General features: G+C 38.9%; 1 protein-coding gene across 5 annotated transcripts in view; it reads left to right on the forward strand.

Annotated features, from left to right (window-relative positions):
- Positions 1–19,048, forward strand: part of tnksa (tankyrase, TRF1-interacting ankyrin-related ADP-ribose polymerase a) — a 168,015-nt gene that overhangs the window by 97,393 nt on the left and 51,574 nt on the right. For all 5 annotated transcript variants that reach the window (XR_013580461.1, XM_078570078.1, XM_078570089.1 and 2 more), the window contains 4 exons: positions 6,246–6,340; positions 15,227–15,293; positions 15,783–15,969; positions 18,558–18,679. Coding sequence is in view for 4 of the 5 variants with exons in the window: in XM_078570078.1 (XP_078426204.1) it covers positions 6,246–6,340; positions 15,227–15,293; positions 15,783–15,969; positions 18,558–18,679 (471 nt within the window). In the remaining variant the exon portion in view is untranslated. The remainder of the gene's footprint in view (positions 1–6,245; positions 6,341–15,226; positions 15,294–15,782; positions 15,970–18,557; positions 18,680–19,048) is intronic.

A 19,048-nucleotide genomic window follows, 5' to 3' on the forward strand; every position in this document is an offset into this window, starting at 1 on the left:
AAAAACAAAAAGTGGACCTTCAACTGAATCTAGGAAGGGGAAAGAGGGAAGTTTCAAATACAAATTGAAATCTGTGGATGACTAACTGAGAGAGGTAAACGACTTCTGAATGAATACCATCCTTGATTCCATGAATGGAAGTGCGTAGAAGTTGCAACACAGAAATAGCTCATTCGGCTCAGCCGGTTTTAAACACCCTCGCCTTCCCCCCATCTCTTTTCTCACAAAAATCCTAATCGCATTTATTCACCCTGTTTCCGTATGCCTTCATCCATCTTGATGTTGTTTTTGACCTGGCATGGCTTCACAAAACCCTTGTTCATGGCTAGGCAGCACCTATTGCCCATCTCTAATTGCCCTTGTTCAGAGGGCATTTTAAGAATCAACCACATTGCTGTGGGTCTGGAGTCACATTTAGGCCAGACCAGGTAAGAATGGCAGATTTCCTTCCCTAAAGGACATTACCCTGGATCTCTGGAATACCAGTCCAGTGACAATACCACTATGCCAAATTGGGGATGAAGATAGTGGAATCTTCAATTTCCAATCTCCCTGAGAAGTTGCCAGCAGTTTGGAAAATTGTAAATGTGATACCCTTGTTGAAGAAAGGGTATAAGGATTTTCCTAGTAACAGCAGCCAGTCAGCTTAACACCAGTGGTGGGAAAGGTTTTAGAAATAATGATCAGGGGAAAAATTCACAGCCACTTGGTGAGATTTGAGTTAATTAATGAGAGCCAGCATGCATTTGTAAAAGGCAGTTGTCTTTAATGAATCTATTTGAATTTTTTGGTGAAGTAATAGAGAAGGCTGATAATGAGAATGCAGTGGATGTTGTCTATATAGATTTTAAGAGAACATTTAACAAAGTACCACATAAATGGCTGGTTAACAAAATTGAGGCTGATGGAATAAGAGGGTCAGTATCAGCGTGGATAAAAACTTGACTTAAGGACAGGAAGTAGCGAGTGGTGGTAAATGTTTTTTTTCACACTGCAGGATGATGAATAGTGGTGTTCCCAAAGGGTAGGTGCTCAGACCGCTGCTTTTTTGATATATATAAATGACTTGGTTAATGGAATACAGAATAAAATTTCAAAATTTGCTGAAGATACCAAACTTGGAGGTGTAACAGACAGTGAGGGTGAGACCTATTAAATAGGCGAGCAGAATGGGCGTACAAATGGCAGATGGAATTTAAATACATAGAAATGTGAGGTGATTCATTTTGGCAGAAGGTATAGGGAGAGACAATATATACTTAGCATAGTTTAAAGAGTATGCAGAGATAGAGGGACCTGGGGATTAATGTACATAGATCTTTGAAGGTGGCAGGGCACATTGAGAAAGTAATTAGCAAAGCATATGGGATCTTGGACTTCATAAATGTATTGAGAACAAAAGCAGGAAAGTTATGCTAAACCTTTATAAAGCTCTGGTTAGACTACAACTTGAGCATTTCATCCAGTTCTGGTCACCACACGTAGGAAGGATGTGAAAGTCCTTGAGTGGGCGCAATAGAAATTTACCAGAATGGTTCCAGGTACAAGATTAGGTTGGAAAAGCTGGGGTTGTTCTTGGTGCAAAGGAGATTGAGGGGAGATTTTATAGAGGTGTACGAGATTATGATAGATTTAAATAAGGGAGAAAAAATAAGCTGTTCCCATTAGCTGATGATACAAGGACTAGGGGACACTTTTTAAGAATTTGAGCAAGAGATCCAGGGGTGATGTGAGGGAGACCATTTTTACACAGCAAGTGGTAATGACCTGGAACTCACTGCCTTCAAGGGTGGCGGAACCGGAGACAAATGATTTCAAAAGGAAATTGGATAGGCACTTGAGGAAAATAACCTTTAAGGTCATGGGGACCCAGCTGGGAAATGCATTGCCCTACAATGAACTGGCATGGATTTAATGAGCCAAATGGCCTCCATATATGCCATAAGGGCTCTGTCAATTCTGGAAAGAATTTCTCTTACTCTTTCTGCCAAATTTCATATCTAATCTATAATCTACGGACTTTGTTCTACACCTCTTAACGCAGTCTGCTTCTCTCTACTATGTCCTGTCATTTCATAATTTTTGACATTTCTATCACATTACTGCACAAACTATCAAGGAAGCCCCAATTTTCTAAGTACTTGAATTGATTGGGCAGTTGATGTCATCATATATATCTCTAAGACATAAAACAAGACTCAAAAATTGAGGTCATGAGCAATAGCATTCTGAGTGTAAACATTGAGTTGACTCCCCTTGTGGAACCTGATCTTTTTCAGCTTGTAATGAAAACTATTTATATTATGATTGCACCTGAAAGAATGAGAGCTGGAAGGCAAAAAGCACTAAACCAATTCTCAAAGTTTCTTTTATAAATAACTTTTGAATTTCTCTGAATATTTTTACAATTACTTCTGATTTTTACCTCCTGCCTTGCACAGAAGCAGAATGTAGTGTTTTGATTTGTTGCATTTCTCCTAGCCTCTTTGTTAAAGCAGCTTTGTGTCAGTCTGACCATCCTGTTTCTAGACAAACAACTGAGTTACTAGGTGGTATTATGTATGGTTTGGCAGAAAGAAATCATTGTGTCATGTCAAAAGTCATTGTAGAGCCTCCTTAGGATAAACATAAAGTTTAATATCTTTAAAGCTAGTATTTGACTGTCTCTGGGTTTCAACTTGATTGTTCTGTATTAAGTATAGGTGCTGTTGCATATCAGAAAGGTCATCTCTTCTTCAAGGGTATTACTGTTGCTTTTACGACACCCACCTCTTCAGATGGAAGTATCTTCCACACACACACACACACATACACACGGCTCTGTCACTGTTTCAGGAGTTCTCTTATGCAGTTGAATTTTCATACTCCATTTCGTCTGAGAAGATAATGTAATTGGTTTGTGGGAGCGAGGACTAAGTAAAATGTAAGAAAGCAGAATTATTGAATGTCTTTCTGACATTATGTGAAATATGTTAAATAGGCAATACCCTAAATCTTTTGTTTACAGTTTTGGCTTAATTCGATTGGTATCTTTCTTGAATCACTTAAAGCATCTTACAAAGTAGGAAATAACGGTGTCGGTGCCTTCAAATACACTTCCAATCAGTATATCCTTTGGTCACTTATCCATTGTAATGCTTCATTAAATTTTCTCCAAGTTCATGTTGAAGTTGAAGTTTGATTTTTCTGGAAACACTGTATGGATAAAACTTGTTTTGCTACCTCAACATTTTATAGGATTTTTATCAAATGTAACTAGTGATTTCCTGTTGAACTGTGCATTTAAAAAAAAATGGTATGTTGGAAATTTTGTCAAAATAATGGAAATCTACTGAGAACAAAATACTCTTTTTTTTAATAAATGATGTGAAGCCTTGGCATTCTTATTTGCACATTAGTAAATCATGTACACTTCCTGTTATCAGCAACGTGATATAAATTCATGAAGTGGTAAGCCAGTTCTTGCATCATTGTAGACCATTGATTATCAAAGCTTCATAAACACACTTCTGCAAAAATGTAAATCTTTGCTGAAGAAAATTTTTCAGTTAGAAATTTGCACGTTCGTATGTATTTTGCACATTTCAAATTGCTGCTTTTACTTATAAATTTTAGTGTTCCACAATTTTGACCTGGTGCCAGGTGGATTTGCTTGTTATTTACTTTGGGTAAATTATTTATATATTGTGCAGTATGAGCATTCTGTTGCTTTAGCAATTAAATTAATTCTAAATGTGTAGCATTTCTCTAGACACAACTAATTTGTTCCTGCCTAATTAAGTATTTATGAGGGGATTTTTTGTGACATTTTCTCACTTAGCTGTGGCAAACTGATGTCCAAAATTCTCAGCTCATGTCAAATCTTTGAAGGTTCCTGGGTCCTAATTTAACCCGTTAATTCATTTATACAGATACTGACCTTAAAGTTCCATTTGAATTTGGTTCAGTTTTCTTTTGATATGGGTCAGTTGTGGTATGGGTTCTTGTACTCTGCACTGGCAAGGTCTACCTGTTCCTGACTGGGTTGTAGCTGGACTTTGCAGAAGTCTTCAGTAAACTGATCATGAAGCCAGATGTGGAGCAGTCTACAACCGAGCCTGTTGCTCCTTTTGGGAAAGGGTAGGCAAGAGTGGGTAGCTGTAATAGAGAAACAATGATGCATGACTCTTGAAATCTTACTGCAAAATAAATCTTGGCAGAATAAAACAATTTGGCTATCTAAGTTATATTTTAAATCTATTCTGCTCTGTAATTTCATTTAATCTGCTGAGTTTTTCATTTTCACGGGAGGATAATAGCTGTTGTACACTGGAGTTCTTGATTTCCCCTGGAAAATTATGTACCAGCAACTAGCTAGCTGGTACTAAAACTAGAAATAAAATAAATGCAGTTTTTTAATATTTTGTCAGAATTTGGAATTTATGGCGAGACACGTAACCTATCTGTTGACAAAAGCTTTATCTCTCATCCCATGAGCCAACCAGTAAAGACACTTGAGACCAAGCCTGTCAGTTGATGTAAATCATAGTTCGTGCTAGACTGTTGCAGATGCACTGTGCAGTGGATACCTATTTGCTGTCTCTAATGAAATATAAAAATGTATTAGCTAGTTTTCTGCACGCTTCATAACCAAATCACCACTGCATCTAATTCTTGGATAATTTTTGTATCAAACCCAATAATTCTTTAGAAACATACATTTGTACAAAATTAGTTTCTTGACTGAAAATACAGGTTTGACACTGGCTATCTTTTAAAATCACCAGTAGGTTACTTTTAGCAAAAAAAAATTACATTTACAGAAAAGAAAGGAAATTATGATTGGTTCTGCAGACTGACCTGCAAGATACCATGCATATTTTGCTTTCTAAAACAAAGCCTACTAGATCAAGGCTGATAATTTGTTTTGTTATTTATTTTGTTGTGGGTTCATTTCCCCCCACCCCTCCCACCTGCCCCCAAAGCATATTGAAGTATTTGAGTTTCATTACCATTTATCAAAGATAGACTTTAAGGTTAGAGTATTTCAATCAAAGGAAGGTTGATCAATTTACTTGGCATTTTAAATCTAAACTCTACAAGGTTGGTGCTGATCACCAGATGACAGTTATTGTCAACAGTTTCTTTCCATGTGGTATTTGTCTTTTTCTCAAAGGTAGACTTTGCAGATCAGTACCAGCTGCCCTGCAGGTGTTGATCTATTAACCTAGTTAAACTAGCAGTGCAGCTATAATTATACTGAGAGGTGTCAGCTGTGGCTAAGTTCATAGCACCCTCACCTTTGAGTCAGAAGGTTGTGGGTTCATGTCCCACTCCCGGAAACCAAGAACTGTGAATGTACTCGAAAGAGTTACATGCGATCTGTTGATAACTCAAAAGAGTTATAATTATACTGATCTTGGTCTAGGTGATCAGTACTAATTTCAGACTGTTTTCATGTGTACACAGCCATGCTTGGTTTGAAAAAGGACTTAATGGAATGAAACATTTCTGATTAAAGCATGACTTCTGGGAATAAAACATTGTGGAATATATTGCTTATTAGAAAATATAATTATAGCTCATGTTAATTACAAGGCAAAAAATGTCAATTTCATGATTTTTTTTGCTTCAGTGGAACCAACTATAGATAGTGTAAACATAAACACAGTCATTCAACAGACAAGTTTAAATATCAAAATTACTTAACACCTTAGGCTATTTATCATTTTTTTAAACAGCTTTTTCTAATTTTAAATCCAAATGTTCTAACCTTAAATGCTATTAACAACATCTTGCGCATTTATCAACCTATATCATAGATTTTCACCTTCAATGCCTGATGTTAATTTGGTGCAGTGGAGGATCATCCAACCATTGTAGAACCTGCCTGAGTGCAAATTGGGCACATTCAATGTTGGTGGACAGCCTGCTCCACCAGATTATCAACCAGGTGCTCAAAATGAAAATCTCTCCCTATAGATTTTGTACGACTGTCAACATAGGATTTCCTATTTTTGTATTGTTGTAAATATCCATTATCAATACTTGTTGCCATAAAGCTGTACAGAAAGGGAACTTATGAATTGAAAACTGAAGTATTGAAGACTGCTTGGTCCACAGGATTGTGAATGCAAACTATTAATGCCTATTGCGAATTATTTCTGGAAATAAGGGTAATTTAGCCTATTTCAGATAAGGGTTTTGGTCAAAAATTGCTTTAGTTTATGCTAATTATTTTCTAAATTGTTGGTTGTTGCTTCCAGTCTACTCCTCTTCACCTGGCTGCCGGTTACAATCGTGTCAGGATTGTTCAACTCCTCCTCCAGCACGGAGCTGATGTACACGCAAAGGACAAAGGGTGAGCTGAGTGCTGAATTTAACGCAGTGTGTTAAAATTATAGTACATCATCTTGGCGCTGATTGCATTTCAGAGCTATCAAAGGCCATCAGCTAAAAACTTCATGAGAGGTATTTCAGTTCCCAAGGTGAAACAGTGAAATACTTGTTATAATCCTCTCACCAATTTCTGCTGCTCTACTGAAAATGAGAAAATCCATGTTGTTCTAGCAGAAGTTAACACTTTTCTACAGGGACACATCAATGTTTGCTGCATTGAGAGAGAAGTAGATACACATTTTTAAAGTATAATTTGCATAGAAAGTATTTAACAGTAAAGGATACTGTAATAGATTTTCTATCTGGTGCAAAATTGCTACTTTAAAACAGATTATGATGTTTGCACTTGTGTGCTTTGCTCTCTCATTGAAGTAAAGCTTAAATCAGATTCAGGGGAAAGTGGATTTTAACTTAGTATGTGGTCTGCAGGGGCCCACAGACAAAAAACTTAAATTTCTCTTTAATAGAATATGAAACACAGAAGATTAGCCTAATTTTACAGAGCATAAAGTATAATGATGTTTATAAAGTAAAGCCTGTACATTAATCACCCTCACAAGCCACCTCAGCAGTCTGAACAGACCTGTTATTTTCTTGTATACAATATCTATGGTTTAGAGTGAGCCATAAAGAAATAGATTAATCTTCTCATGCCACTTCTGGTATCAATTGAGAGTCTCAAACCAGTATTCTACAGGTGTGGGGATTTAATTCTATTCTTCAGGCAGTGGAGAACTTTTCTTGCTTTATGAATAGTTAGTCAATGTCCTCTTATGTGCAAGAACATTTTTTTAAAGGCATGTGTAATCAAAGGTAAAACACAAATGAAGTATTCTGGCAGCTGTGTTCTGTTGCTTTAGCTAATTTTGTGACAACTTTTATTTCCAAAGGTTGATAAATAGGGCTGTAGTTCAGGCATTGATTTATTTAAACCCCTGAAGGGTACTTGATATACAATTGTTTCAATTTGTGGAAGTCACTGTATGACTTGTAAAATTGTATTTTTGAATTTTCACGTTTTGCAATTTTTATCACCAGTCTTAGTTAACTTAGTAAGAAGCTTAAGGTGAAACAGTCTCAGATTACCACGAAACTTAAACATGTGAAGTCTTCAATAAACTATAAGCCTAGTTAAAGTCAAAGTGCCTAAGTTTCAGCCTTGGTTCACTGATGGCATTCTTGCCTCCGAGTCAGAAGGTTCAAGTCCCACTATGGAAACTTGAGCACATAACAATGACACTCCAGTGCAATATTGAGGGAGCGTTGCACTGTCAACCGTACCACCTTAGCGATGGAATTTTAAGCCAAGGCCATGTCTGCCCTTTCAGGTGGCCGTAAAGATCCCATGATACTATTTGAAATTCCCTCAGTGTGCTAGCTAAAAGTTATCCCTCAACCAACATCACTAAAACAGATTATCTGGTCATTTACTCATTGCTATTTGAGGGATTTTGCTGTGCGCAAGTTGGCTCCTATATTTCCTATAATGCAACAATGGCTACACTTCAAAAAAGACTTCATTAGCTGTAAAGCATTTTAAGGCATCCTGAAGTCATAAAAGATGCTATTTAAATGCAAATTTGTCTTTAACCAGTTTTCAGTTAATTGCATTAATGGGTATATGGCTTATTCAGAAAAACAGTTATCACATGCAGAGCATAAGGACCTCCTGAAAACTGTTCATTTGCCATTTAAATGTGGAACTTATGTATGACATAGTTGCCACCTGGTTAACATTTTCGTGATGCTATGTTCAGCAAGTTTTTGTTTAAAAAATGCATAAATTCAAAATTGTTGACAGTCACAGATTCTCCTGTCAATGAATTCTGGGGTAATTGAAATTTTCAACTTTTTAAGGCTTAGCTTTACACAGCCAAAATGTATAATCTACCACGGAATATGGAACAAAGGCGGGTAAATGAATTTGAGGTGTAAAACATCTATAGAATGGTGGATGGGTTCAAGAGGTGAAATGGCTTGTTTAAAGTAGTTTTAGTAAGCTTAGTATTTGACTGGATTGGCATCTAATTTATAACATGTAAACTGGGAATTTTTGATTTTCAGATTTTGCTGAATTTCCACAGCATTGGGTCACTAGTCAAACTCTGAACTCTGAGATTTTAACTCCCGGCAGTCAATAGTAAATGTGCAATTCCTCTTGTGTTGGTGGCAGTTCTATGTGTAATGGTAGAACTTTAAAAATTCCAACAGTACGAGATCGATTGTTCTCGAGCATCGTCTGTGCTATCGTTGAATTTGTGCAGAAAGATTGCTTTTCCAGCATCCAGCCTTGAATGTGCCAGTTTCCTCCAGTCAAATATTGGTAAGACTGAAGCCAGCACCATCGGCACCTGTTCCATCCCGTTGCCATTGAGTCCATCCATGCTGCCTGGCCAGTGTTTCACGATGAACCAGACATCTTTGATTCTGAGTTAAGCTTCTGAATTTCATAAAGGGAGAGGCCAAGGGCAGAGCCGAGCAGGGTAAAAGGTGAGGCTGTGAACGAAGTAGCACAAAGATGCTGGGAACGGAGCAGCCGAAAAGGCGAGGCGGGGAGCAGAGCAGCCTACAGGCAAGGCCAGGAACAGTGGAGCAGTGTAAATGGTGAGGCAGGAGCAGAACCAAGCAGCCTAAAAGGTGAGGCCGGGAGCAGAGCCAAGGAGTAGGCTGTCTCTGGCTGAGAGTCTGAGCCGAATGGGCATAAATATTGTCAAGTGATGTCACAGCTCAAGGAGTCCACATCGTGAGTATACTGGTAAATGTTTAATTTCAAATTAATTTAAATTAATCAACTGGAAAGTAAAACTAAATCACTTAATTAGCATAAAACTAAAGCCAATTTGATAATTTATGTAATTACAATCAGTTATATTAATTAATCAGATCTTGGCGATAAAGTTAAAATTAAATAACAAGGGATTTTAACACTAAAGTGTTTCAAATATTTCAGTAAATTAAAATGTGAGGAGTATAGATAAGTAAGTATTTAAGTTAATCTCTTTGTAAAATGAACTGATGTCAGCACAAGAGAAGCAACTGATTGGTGAGTAGCTGGTGAATATTTATTTAAGTCTTGCCTATTTCTGTTAAGTCAGTTAATAGTCTAATAGAGGCATGGCAGCATCTCAATCTTATGGAGTGCACATCTTGTTCCATGTAGGAATTCCAGGATACTTCTCGTGTCTTGGGCAGCCACATGTCCAGGAAATGTCATCAGCTGCAGCAACTCGAGCTCTGGATTTCGGAACTTGAGCAGCAGCTGGAGTCATGGTGGTGCACCTGCAAGGCTGAGTTGTCTAAAGTAATATGTTTCTGGATGTGGTCACTTCACAGTTGAAGGCAGTGCAGTCAGGGAGAGAATGAGTAGGGTCAAAGTAAAAAGGAATGTAAGAAGGTGTAAATTCGATTTACAACACATGTATGTGACTGCACAGAGTTAATAAAGTTAAGCTGCAGGCGCATATAGACTTGGGGGCATATGATATGGCAATAATGGAGACCTAGCTCAAAAAAGGCCAGAACTACATACTAGATGTTCCTGGATACAAGGTGTTCAGGAAAGAAAGGAGGAGGGGTGGCATTAAGATTAAGGATAATGTTATAGTGCTTTAGAGGGACCATCAGCCAATCAAACCAAGCTGATAATGTAAGAGTCCCTGAGTGTGAGTGTATCTTGCTGTCCAACCGATATTCAGTTCTGAACGTTGGTGAGAGTGATGGTTCATTTGGGGATTGCAGGCAGAGCCAAGTCCATGGCACAACGGTAAAAGCAAAATACTGGGATGCTGGAAATCCGAAATAAAAGCAGAAAATGCTGGAAAAACTCAGCATGCCTGGCAACATCTGTGGATAGAGGAACAGTTAATGTTTCAAGTCTGTATTTTTATTCCACTGCACAATAGCTGGCTCAACTGTACAGTGTGGGGGCAGGAGGAAGATTGGAAAAGCAATGGTGACATGAGATTGGATAGAACAGACAGGCGTTTCTGTGGCTGCAGACATGAATCCAGGGTGGTATGTTGGCTCCTTGGTGCCAGGGTCAAGGATGTCACTGAACAGCTACATAGCACTCCTAGAGCGGAGGGTGAGCATCCAGCGGTCATGGTCCATATCTGTGCCAGCAACATTGGTAGAAAGAGGGATGGGGTCCTGCAGGCCTGTTTTAGGGAGCTAGAAAGGAGTCCAGCAAGCAGGACCTCAAAGGTAGTAATCTCTGGATTACTCCTGGTGCCACATGCTAATGAGTGTAGAATTTGGAGGTTAGAACAGATGAACAGCAAAAAATGACAAAAAGATTAAGGATGGAAAAATTAGACTACGAGAGAAAGCTAGCTGGAAATATAAAAGTTGGATAGTAAGAGTTTCTATAGATATTTAAATAAGAAAAGAGCTAACAAAGTGAGCGTTGGTCATATAGAAAGTGAGTATGGGGAATTAATAAAGGAAAGTAAGGAGATGGCAGATGAATTGAACAGGTATATTGCATCGATTTTCACTCTAGAGGATACCAGTAACATCTCAGAAATAGCTGTAAATCAGGAAATGGAAGGGAGGGAGGAACCAAGGAAAATTACAATCATCAGAGAAGTGGTATTGAGCAAACTGTTGGAGCAAGTCCCCGGGCCCTGTTGGACTTCATCCTAGGGTCTTGAAAGTAGAGGCTAGTGAAATAGTTGATGCACTGGTTTTAATTTTCTAAAATTCCCTAGATTCGGGGAAGGTTCCATTAGATCGGCAAATAGCAAATGTAACGCCTTTATTTAAAAGGGGAGGGAGACAGAAAGCAGGAAACAACAGGCCAGTTAGCTTAACATTTTTCAAGGGAAAATGTTAGAAGCTATTATTAAAGATGTTATAGCAGGGCACATAGAAACGTTTTAAGCAATCAGGCAGAGTCAACATGGTTTTGTGAAAGGGAAATCACGTTTAACCAATTTATTGGAGTTCTTTGAAGGAGCCGCATATGCTGTGGATAAAGGGGAACCGGTGGATGTACTGTACTTGGCTTTCCACAGACATTTGATAAGGTGCCACATCAAAGGCTATTGCAGAAAATAAAAGCTCATAGTGCAGGGGTAGCGTATTGGCATGGATAGAAGATTGGCTAGCTAACAGGAAACAGAGGGTAGCCTCAAATGGGTGGTCTTCTGGTTGGCAGGATGTAATGAGTGTGTGCCACAAGGATCAGTGCTTGGGCCTCAACTTTTTACAATTATATAATTGACTTGGATGAAGGGACAGATGGTATGGTCACAAAATTTACTGTTGACTCAAAGATAGATAGGAAAGTCAGTTGTGAAGAGGACGTAAGGAGGCTACAAAACGATATAGATAAGTTGTGAGCGGGCAAAGATCCGGCATATGGAGCATAATCTGGGCAAATGTGAAATTGTTCATTTTGGCAGGAAGAATAAGAAGTATATCATCTAAATGGTGAGAAATTGCAGAGCTGAGATTCAGTGGGATCTGGGTGTCCTAGTTCATGAATCTTGAAAGGCTAGTATGCAGGTACAGCAAGTAATTAGGAAAGCTAATAATGTTATTTATTGTGAGGGGAATTGAATGTAAAAGTAGAGAGGTTATGCTTCAGTTGTATAGGGCACAATTTCAAACTTTGCAAATGCTGCAAAACTTGGACATGTTGTGAACTATGAGAAGGATAGTGATACACTTAAATAGGAAATAATCGGACTGGTGGAAATTGCAGACATATGGCAGTTGAAATTTAATGCAGAGAAGTGTGTCATGATACATTTTGGAAGGAAGGACAAGGAGAGGCAATATAAAAATAAAGAATGAAATTATAAAGTGAGTGCAGAAGCAAAGGGACCTGTGGGTATATGTGCACAAATCATTGAAGATGACAGGGCAGGTTACAAAAATGGTTAATAAGGCTATGGATCCTGGGTTTTATAAATAAAGGCATAGAATAGAAAAGCAAGGAAGTTATGGTAAACCTTTATATAACACTGTTTCAGGCTCAACCGGAGTATTGTATCCAATTCCAGTTCAGGAAGGATGTGAAGGCATCAGAGAAAGTACAGTAAAGATTTACGAGAATGGTTCCAGGGATAAAAGTCTTCAGTTATATGGATAGATTAGAGAAGCTAAGGCTGTTCTCCTTAGAGGAGAGAAGGTTCAAAGGATAGTTGATAGAGGTCCTCAAAATCATGATGAGTCTAGACAGACTGGATAGAAAGAAACTCTTCCCATTGGTCGAAGGGGTGAAGACCAGAGGACACCTATTTAAGGTGACATGAGGAAAACATTTCTTATGTAATGTGTGTTTAGGATCTGGAATGTACTGTGAAGGCGGATTCAACCATGGTCTTTAAAAGGTAATTGGATAATTATTCGAAGAAAAAAACTTCAGGCTACATGGAAAGAACAGGAGAGTGGCACTCACTGTGTTGCTTCTGCACAGGGCTGGCATAGTCATGAAGGGCCAAACCACCTACTACTGCTTTGTAATCGTTCTATGATTTTTATGATATAATCTTCATTGCAAAGATCACCTATTTCGACCTCCACAATATCACCAACCTCCACCCCTACCTCAACCCATCTGCTGCTGAACATCACACTCATTCCAGACTCCTCCAATCCAGTGTACTTTTGGCCAGCCTTGCATCCTCCACCCTTTGTAAACCTACTACTCATCCAAAGCTCTGTTGGCCATATCCTATCTTGCATCAGGCCCTGTTCATCTCTATCCTTTTCTGATGTACATTGGCTCCTAGTCCCTTTAGTATTTTCCCCTCACTATGTTTATGCCATTCTATACTTCGTACTCCTCCTCCTCAAGTGCCGTGTCTGCATCGTCCTCTTCTGTGAAGACAGATGCATCTTTTTCATTGAGAACCATGCCCACATTCTCTGCCTCAATACACAGGTTCCTCTATGGTCTCTAATTGACCTTACTCTTCCCTTAGTTACCCTCTTGATGATTAAATATTTATTTGGTCTTGCAGTCTCTTACATGGAACCATATTGAATGTTTTCTGAAAGTTCCGAGAAATAACATCCCTAAACACTCCCATATCTACCTCTTTAGTTATCTCTTCAGTAAATTCAACTAGGTTAGTTAGACATAACGTGTTCTTTACAAATCCATGCTGACTCTCCAAGCTCATTTAGCAGATATTAGTAGCTTGCCCACAACTGACATTTGACTAATAGGCCTATAATTTCCTAGTTTACCTTTCTTGCCCTTCCTTAAAAAATGGAGTGACCGTGGAAATTTTTCAATCCAATGGGATAATTCCTAAACCAGGTGAGTTATAGAAGAACATGGCTAATGCATCAACAATTTTCTCAATATCAGCTATTATTACCCTGAGTGGAAGCTATCAGATCCTGCAGATTTGTCTATCATTATTCTTAATTAACCATGTTTTTACTTATCTTGAAGCTAGTTAGTTCCTCATCTTCATTTATTTTTAGTTGTCCTTATATCTCTGGTATTTTATCCTGTAAATACCAGTATTAAGTAGCTATTTAGTAAATGTGTCATTTCCTGATTTCCAATCAAAATATCACCTGTGTCCTTCATTAGGGACATGCATGACTCTTAGCCATCTTCTCTTAATATATTTGTAAAAATCTTTAGTTTTGTCCTCGTCCTCCACAAGCTTTTTGTCACATTCCTGTTTTGAGGCTCAATACCACTTTAACTTGTTTGAAAACATCACAACACAGAAATGGGAATGGTATATTTTGGCCTAACTTCCTTGGCCAAAGAAAGGTCCCACTTCTTGACTGCTATACGTTTTTGTTTCTTTTTAATGTGTCTAAGTATTTGGGACAAATGTTAAGAAACTAGATTTGGCCACGTTTTGATATGTTTGCTGCCGCACGCTGTCACACCCCCAACTGAAATAGTTGACTAGCCAACCAGCCTTGACTGTCCCAGGTTCACATGAGCTGTGACCTGTTATTTGGGATAAGGCAGGGGAGTGGGACTAGGTAGAATGTCCTTTCAGAGAGCCAGTGCGGACTCGTTGGGCCAAATGGCTGCCTCCTGCAATGTAAAGATTCTGTGATTGGGTGAGATACCTGAGGGCTATCAGCACCCAAAAGCCCCTGCCTCAGTAGAACATACAAACATACAAAATAGGAGCAGAAGTAGGCCATTTGGCCCCTCGAGCCTCTTCTGTCATTCAATAAGATCATGGCTGATCTGTTTGTGTTTTGAGTTCTGCATTCCCATTTACCCCCGATTACCTTTGATTCTCTTGCCTAACAAGGACCTGTCTACCTCTGCCATAAAACTATAGTGACCCCACTTCCACTGTTTTCTGAGGCAGAGTTCCAAAGTCACACAACCATCTGAGAGAAAAAAAATTCTCCTCATCTCTGTCCTATAAGGGCAGCCCCTAATTTTAAAACAGTGCCCGCTAGTTCTGAACATGCCCGCAAGAGGAAACATCCTTTCCATATCCACCTTGTGAAGTCCACTCAGGATCTTATATATTTCAATCAAGTCACCCCCCCCACTCTTCTCAACTCCAGTGGAAATAAGTCCAGCCTGCCCAACCTATCCTCATAAGACAACCAGCTCATTACAGGTATCAATCTAGTAAACCTCCTCTGAACCATCTCCAACGCATTTATGACCTTCCTTAGATAAGGAGACCAAAACTGCACACACTGTTCAAGATGCTGTCTCATCAATGCCCAGGATAAAGGGAAAGTTATATGTGGGGTTCAGTGATTGTATTGAATTCCCTTGGCCAATTGAACAAATCAATAAGATAATTTTTTTTTAAATTGCTTTTAGTTAATGTACATTAGTTTATATCTTTTAATATGTAAAATCATTTCACTGACTTCTGCTTTCTTTCCTTAGTGGCCTTGTTCCTCTTCATAATGCTTGCTCATATGGCCATTACGAGGTCACTGAACTGCTGCTTAAGGTAAGATCAACCACATTCATTTTTAGACTTCAAATCATAAATATAAGTTGCCTATGCATTGACATTTAAAACTTCATATTGTGCTTTTGTTTAACTTATTAAGTAGTCAGATAGGTTCATCTGCTGTTCTTCCTCATGTATACAGTTCTGGATCTACAAGCTAGAGAGAAGTCAGTGTATTTTCTGTTCTCTACTTAAGACTATTTATTTGAACATAAGGAAATGCAGCTGAATTTGCCCTGGTTTTAATGGAAAAGCTGCTTGCGACAGTCCACATTGTTGGACACTTCAAAAGTTTGCAGGGTAAATTGAATCAGTGGCAAGTTGTGTCACATGACTGAATTTTGTAAATTATGGGAATAGCAGCATTTTAATATTTTATTGTCTTGGGCCCTGACAAGACACTAAACAAAAATAACTCTTAGATGTTGTATTAGTTACAATAGTGAAGGGTTGTAGATGTTATTAGAATTCTGTTTTATCTTTTAGCATGGAGCCTGTGTAAATGCCATGGATCTCTGGCAGTTCACGCCACTACATGAAGCTGCATCCAAGAACAGAGTGGAAGTCTGTTCACTTCTTTTAAGCCATGGTGCGGACCCCACTCTAGTTAACTGCCATGGTAAGAGTGCCATGGATATGGCCCCTACTCCAGAGTTAAAAGAGAGGCTTGCCTGTAAGTATCAGAACTGTACAGAGATCTTATTGCAGTGAACATTCTTGTATATTAAACTAGTTACAGCTTTAAAATTCTAATTTTTTTTTCTGTTCATTTGTTACGGATTGGAGAGAGGCAGGCAAACTGTCCCTATTTCTTCTTACCACCTGCCTGTAAGCAAAAGGTGTATTGAATTACTTTTAAAGCATGTGGTGGTGTGGTTTCCCAATCCCTCGGTTTGCATGATCCAATTTACTGATAATCTGCAGCAAACTTGTGTTATCATTAACTCAGAAGGTTAGTTTATTTCACATTCAAAAAGAAGCCGGGGGAAGAGTGCTCGCAACTTCCCACTCCAAACACGCGTACGCATACACACATACACAGTAAAGGGGATAGGAAAAAGGAGTTTGACAGTACACGAACACAGAAATTAATATTAGTTCATGTGATTTCAAGAGTCTGAGAAGTCAAAGTCCAGAGGGAGTTTCCATTGTGGCAGGGTTCAGTCCCAATGAGTTTCCTTTGCAGCAGGGTTCAGTCCCAAAGAGTTTCCTTTGTGGCGGGGTTCAGGGTTCAGTTCTCAGCCACCCCTAATCCCCCCCCCACCCCCCACTGGCAACTGCCCTCCAACACGCCGACCATTCTCCTCGCCCACCCCACCACTGACCACCTGACACCCTTCCCACCTCCCCCTGACTACCCCCACTGACCAACAACAACCCCCCAACTGATCACCTGACCCCCCCCCCCAACTACCACCCACTGATCACCTATCACCTGACCCCCTCCCATCACCAATGACCACCCGATGGCCCACCCCTCACTAATTTCAGTGTAAGTAATGTGATTGCCACTCCACAGAAGTTATGGCCCAGTATTTATATTGCTGGTTCAGTTAAGTTTCTGATCACTGGTAACCCCAAGATGTTGAGGATTCAGCAGTGGTAATGACGTTGTCTGTCAAGGGAGGCTGGTTAATTGTCTCTTGTTGGAGATGGTCATTGCCTGGCGCTTGCAAAGTGCACATGTTACTTGCCAATTAGGAGGTGTCAGCTGTGGCTCAGTTCATAGCACCCTCACCTTTGAATCAGAAGGTTGTGGGTTCATGTCCCACTCCCGGAAACCAAGAACTGTGAATGTACTCGAAAGAGTTACAATCTGTGACTGTTGATAACTCGAAAGAGTTACTTGCCAATTAACAGCCTAAGTGTTGTCCAGGTCCTGTTACATAAAGGCATGGACTGCTTGAATATCTGTGGAGTCACGGATATTACTGAATACCGCAATCATCAGCGAACGTTCTCATTTCTGACCTTATGATGGAGGGAAGGTCATTGATGAAGCAGTTGAAGATGGTTGGGCCTAGGACACTACCCTGTGGAATTCTGCAGCATTGTTCTGCAGCTGAGATAATAGGCCTCTGACACCACAACTCCAGTTTTGCTAGGGCTCCTCGATGTCACACTCAGTCAAATGCTGCCTTGATGTTAAGTGCAGTCACTCTCACCTCACCTCGCCTCTGGAGTTCGGCTCTTTTGTCCATGTTTGAACCAAGGCTGCAATAAACTCTGGAGCCAAGTGGTCCTGGCGAAACCCAAACTGAGCACCCATGAGCAGGTTGTTGCTGAGAACCACTTGATAGCACTGTCACGACACCTTCCATCACTTTGCTTATGATTGAGGGTAAACTGATGGGGTGATAATTGGCCGAATTGGATTTGTCCTTGTAGTAAGTGGACTTGGGTATAAAGTTGCGGTATGTGCATTTGTCCTTTTGAGTTAGGAGGGAGTGAGATGGAAGAAGGGAAAAAGAGTTACCAAGTGCATTATCCCACCAAGAAAGGGATGAAAAATTTAAGAAAGCACAACCCCAGCTTGTGTATTATTTGAGTTTCCATTTGCATTTTAAAATTTGCCGCACTGAACATCTAAGCTAATTAATTCAATTATTTTTCCACCTTAAACCCTTCTCTACTCCTGAGATCACAGCTGCAATGTTTGATAATCAGATCATACCATTATCATTTAACCTATTTATGAAGATAAATCTCACTCATTCAAGAAATTAAAATAAAACAACTGATTTAGATGTTGTAATCAAAGCTGCACACCATAACCCACACACAAGTTTTGGTAAATGTTGCTTATTGTCCTTGAGAATATTTTGCCTGTTATTTATTTGATCTTTTACAATCAATAATGACATATAACTCATTGCCTTCAGTTTTTGTTACTCCTATTTATTAGTCCTTAACAGATTCTCAAATTTCAAGTTTTCAAACATATGTTTTCTCATTACAAGGGCAATTTTGTGTTTTCAATTTCTGTTATATTTGCACTATAGTTCCGAAACCTGTTAGCATTATTTGAATACCCATCGTTATCTCTTGTTGGGTGGATGGATTAATTTATAGCCATCATGTGAGAAGAGCTCCAATCTATGCTATTAGAAATTTTACACAGCCTTCTAGCCCTACAGAAATTGGTCATTCTCCCTTGTACGTGCACCAGATATTCTTAAAAATCATTTTTAAAAATTATTAGTTTTCAGCTTGGAAAATTGTGGAAAATTAATACTGAAAACTGCCTTTTCTTTTAAACAGATGAATTTAAAGGGCATTCATTACTGCAAGCTGCCAAGGAAGCAGATTTGACAAAAGTGAAAAAGAGTCTTGCTTTAGAGATAATAAATTTCAAGCATCCACAGACCCACGAAACTCCACTGGTAATGATCTGAATTCCTATGCTTAGTTATTGTAGGAAACTTATTTTAGTGTTTGTATTTTTATTCAGAAAATATGAAAAAAAGAAATATGCAGATCGCACACAAAATCTTTAAAACACTTGTGCTCTCAAAGAGCTATCCACTTAACACCATCCCCTTGCCCTTCCCCCATATACCATTTTAAAATGTCCTTTCTCAATATTGATCTACTTCCCTTTAAAAGCTTTTACACATTCTGCTTTAGGTAAGGTAGAAAATATATGGACTAAAGTCTTGTGTTCTAAAAAAACAAATCTCCTCATTTTCTAATAATCTTTAATCTATGTCCTCTAGTTACTTAGCCCCCATTTCTCTACATAATTTTGAATT

Source organism: Cetorhinus maximus, chromosome 2, assembly GCF_964194155.1.
Source record: "Cetorhinus maximus chromosome 2, sCetMax3.hap1.1, whole genome shotgun sequence".
Taxonomy (NCBI): Eukaryota; Metazoa; Chordata; class Chondrichthyes; order Lamniformes; family Cetorhinidae; genus Cetorhinus; species Cetorhinus maximus.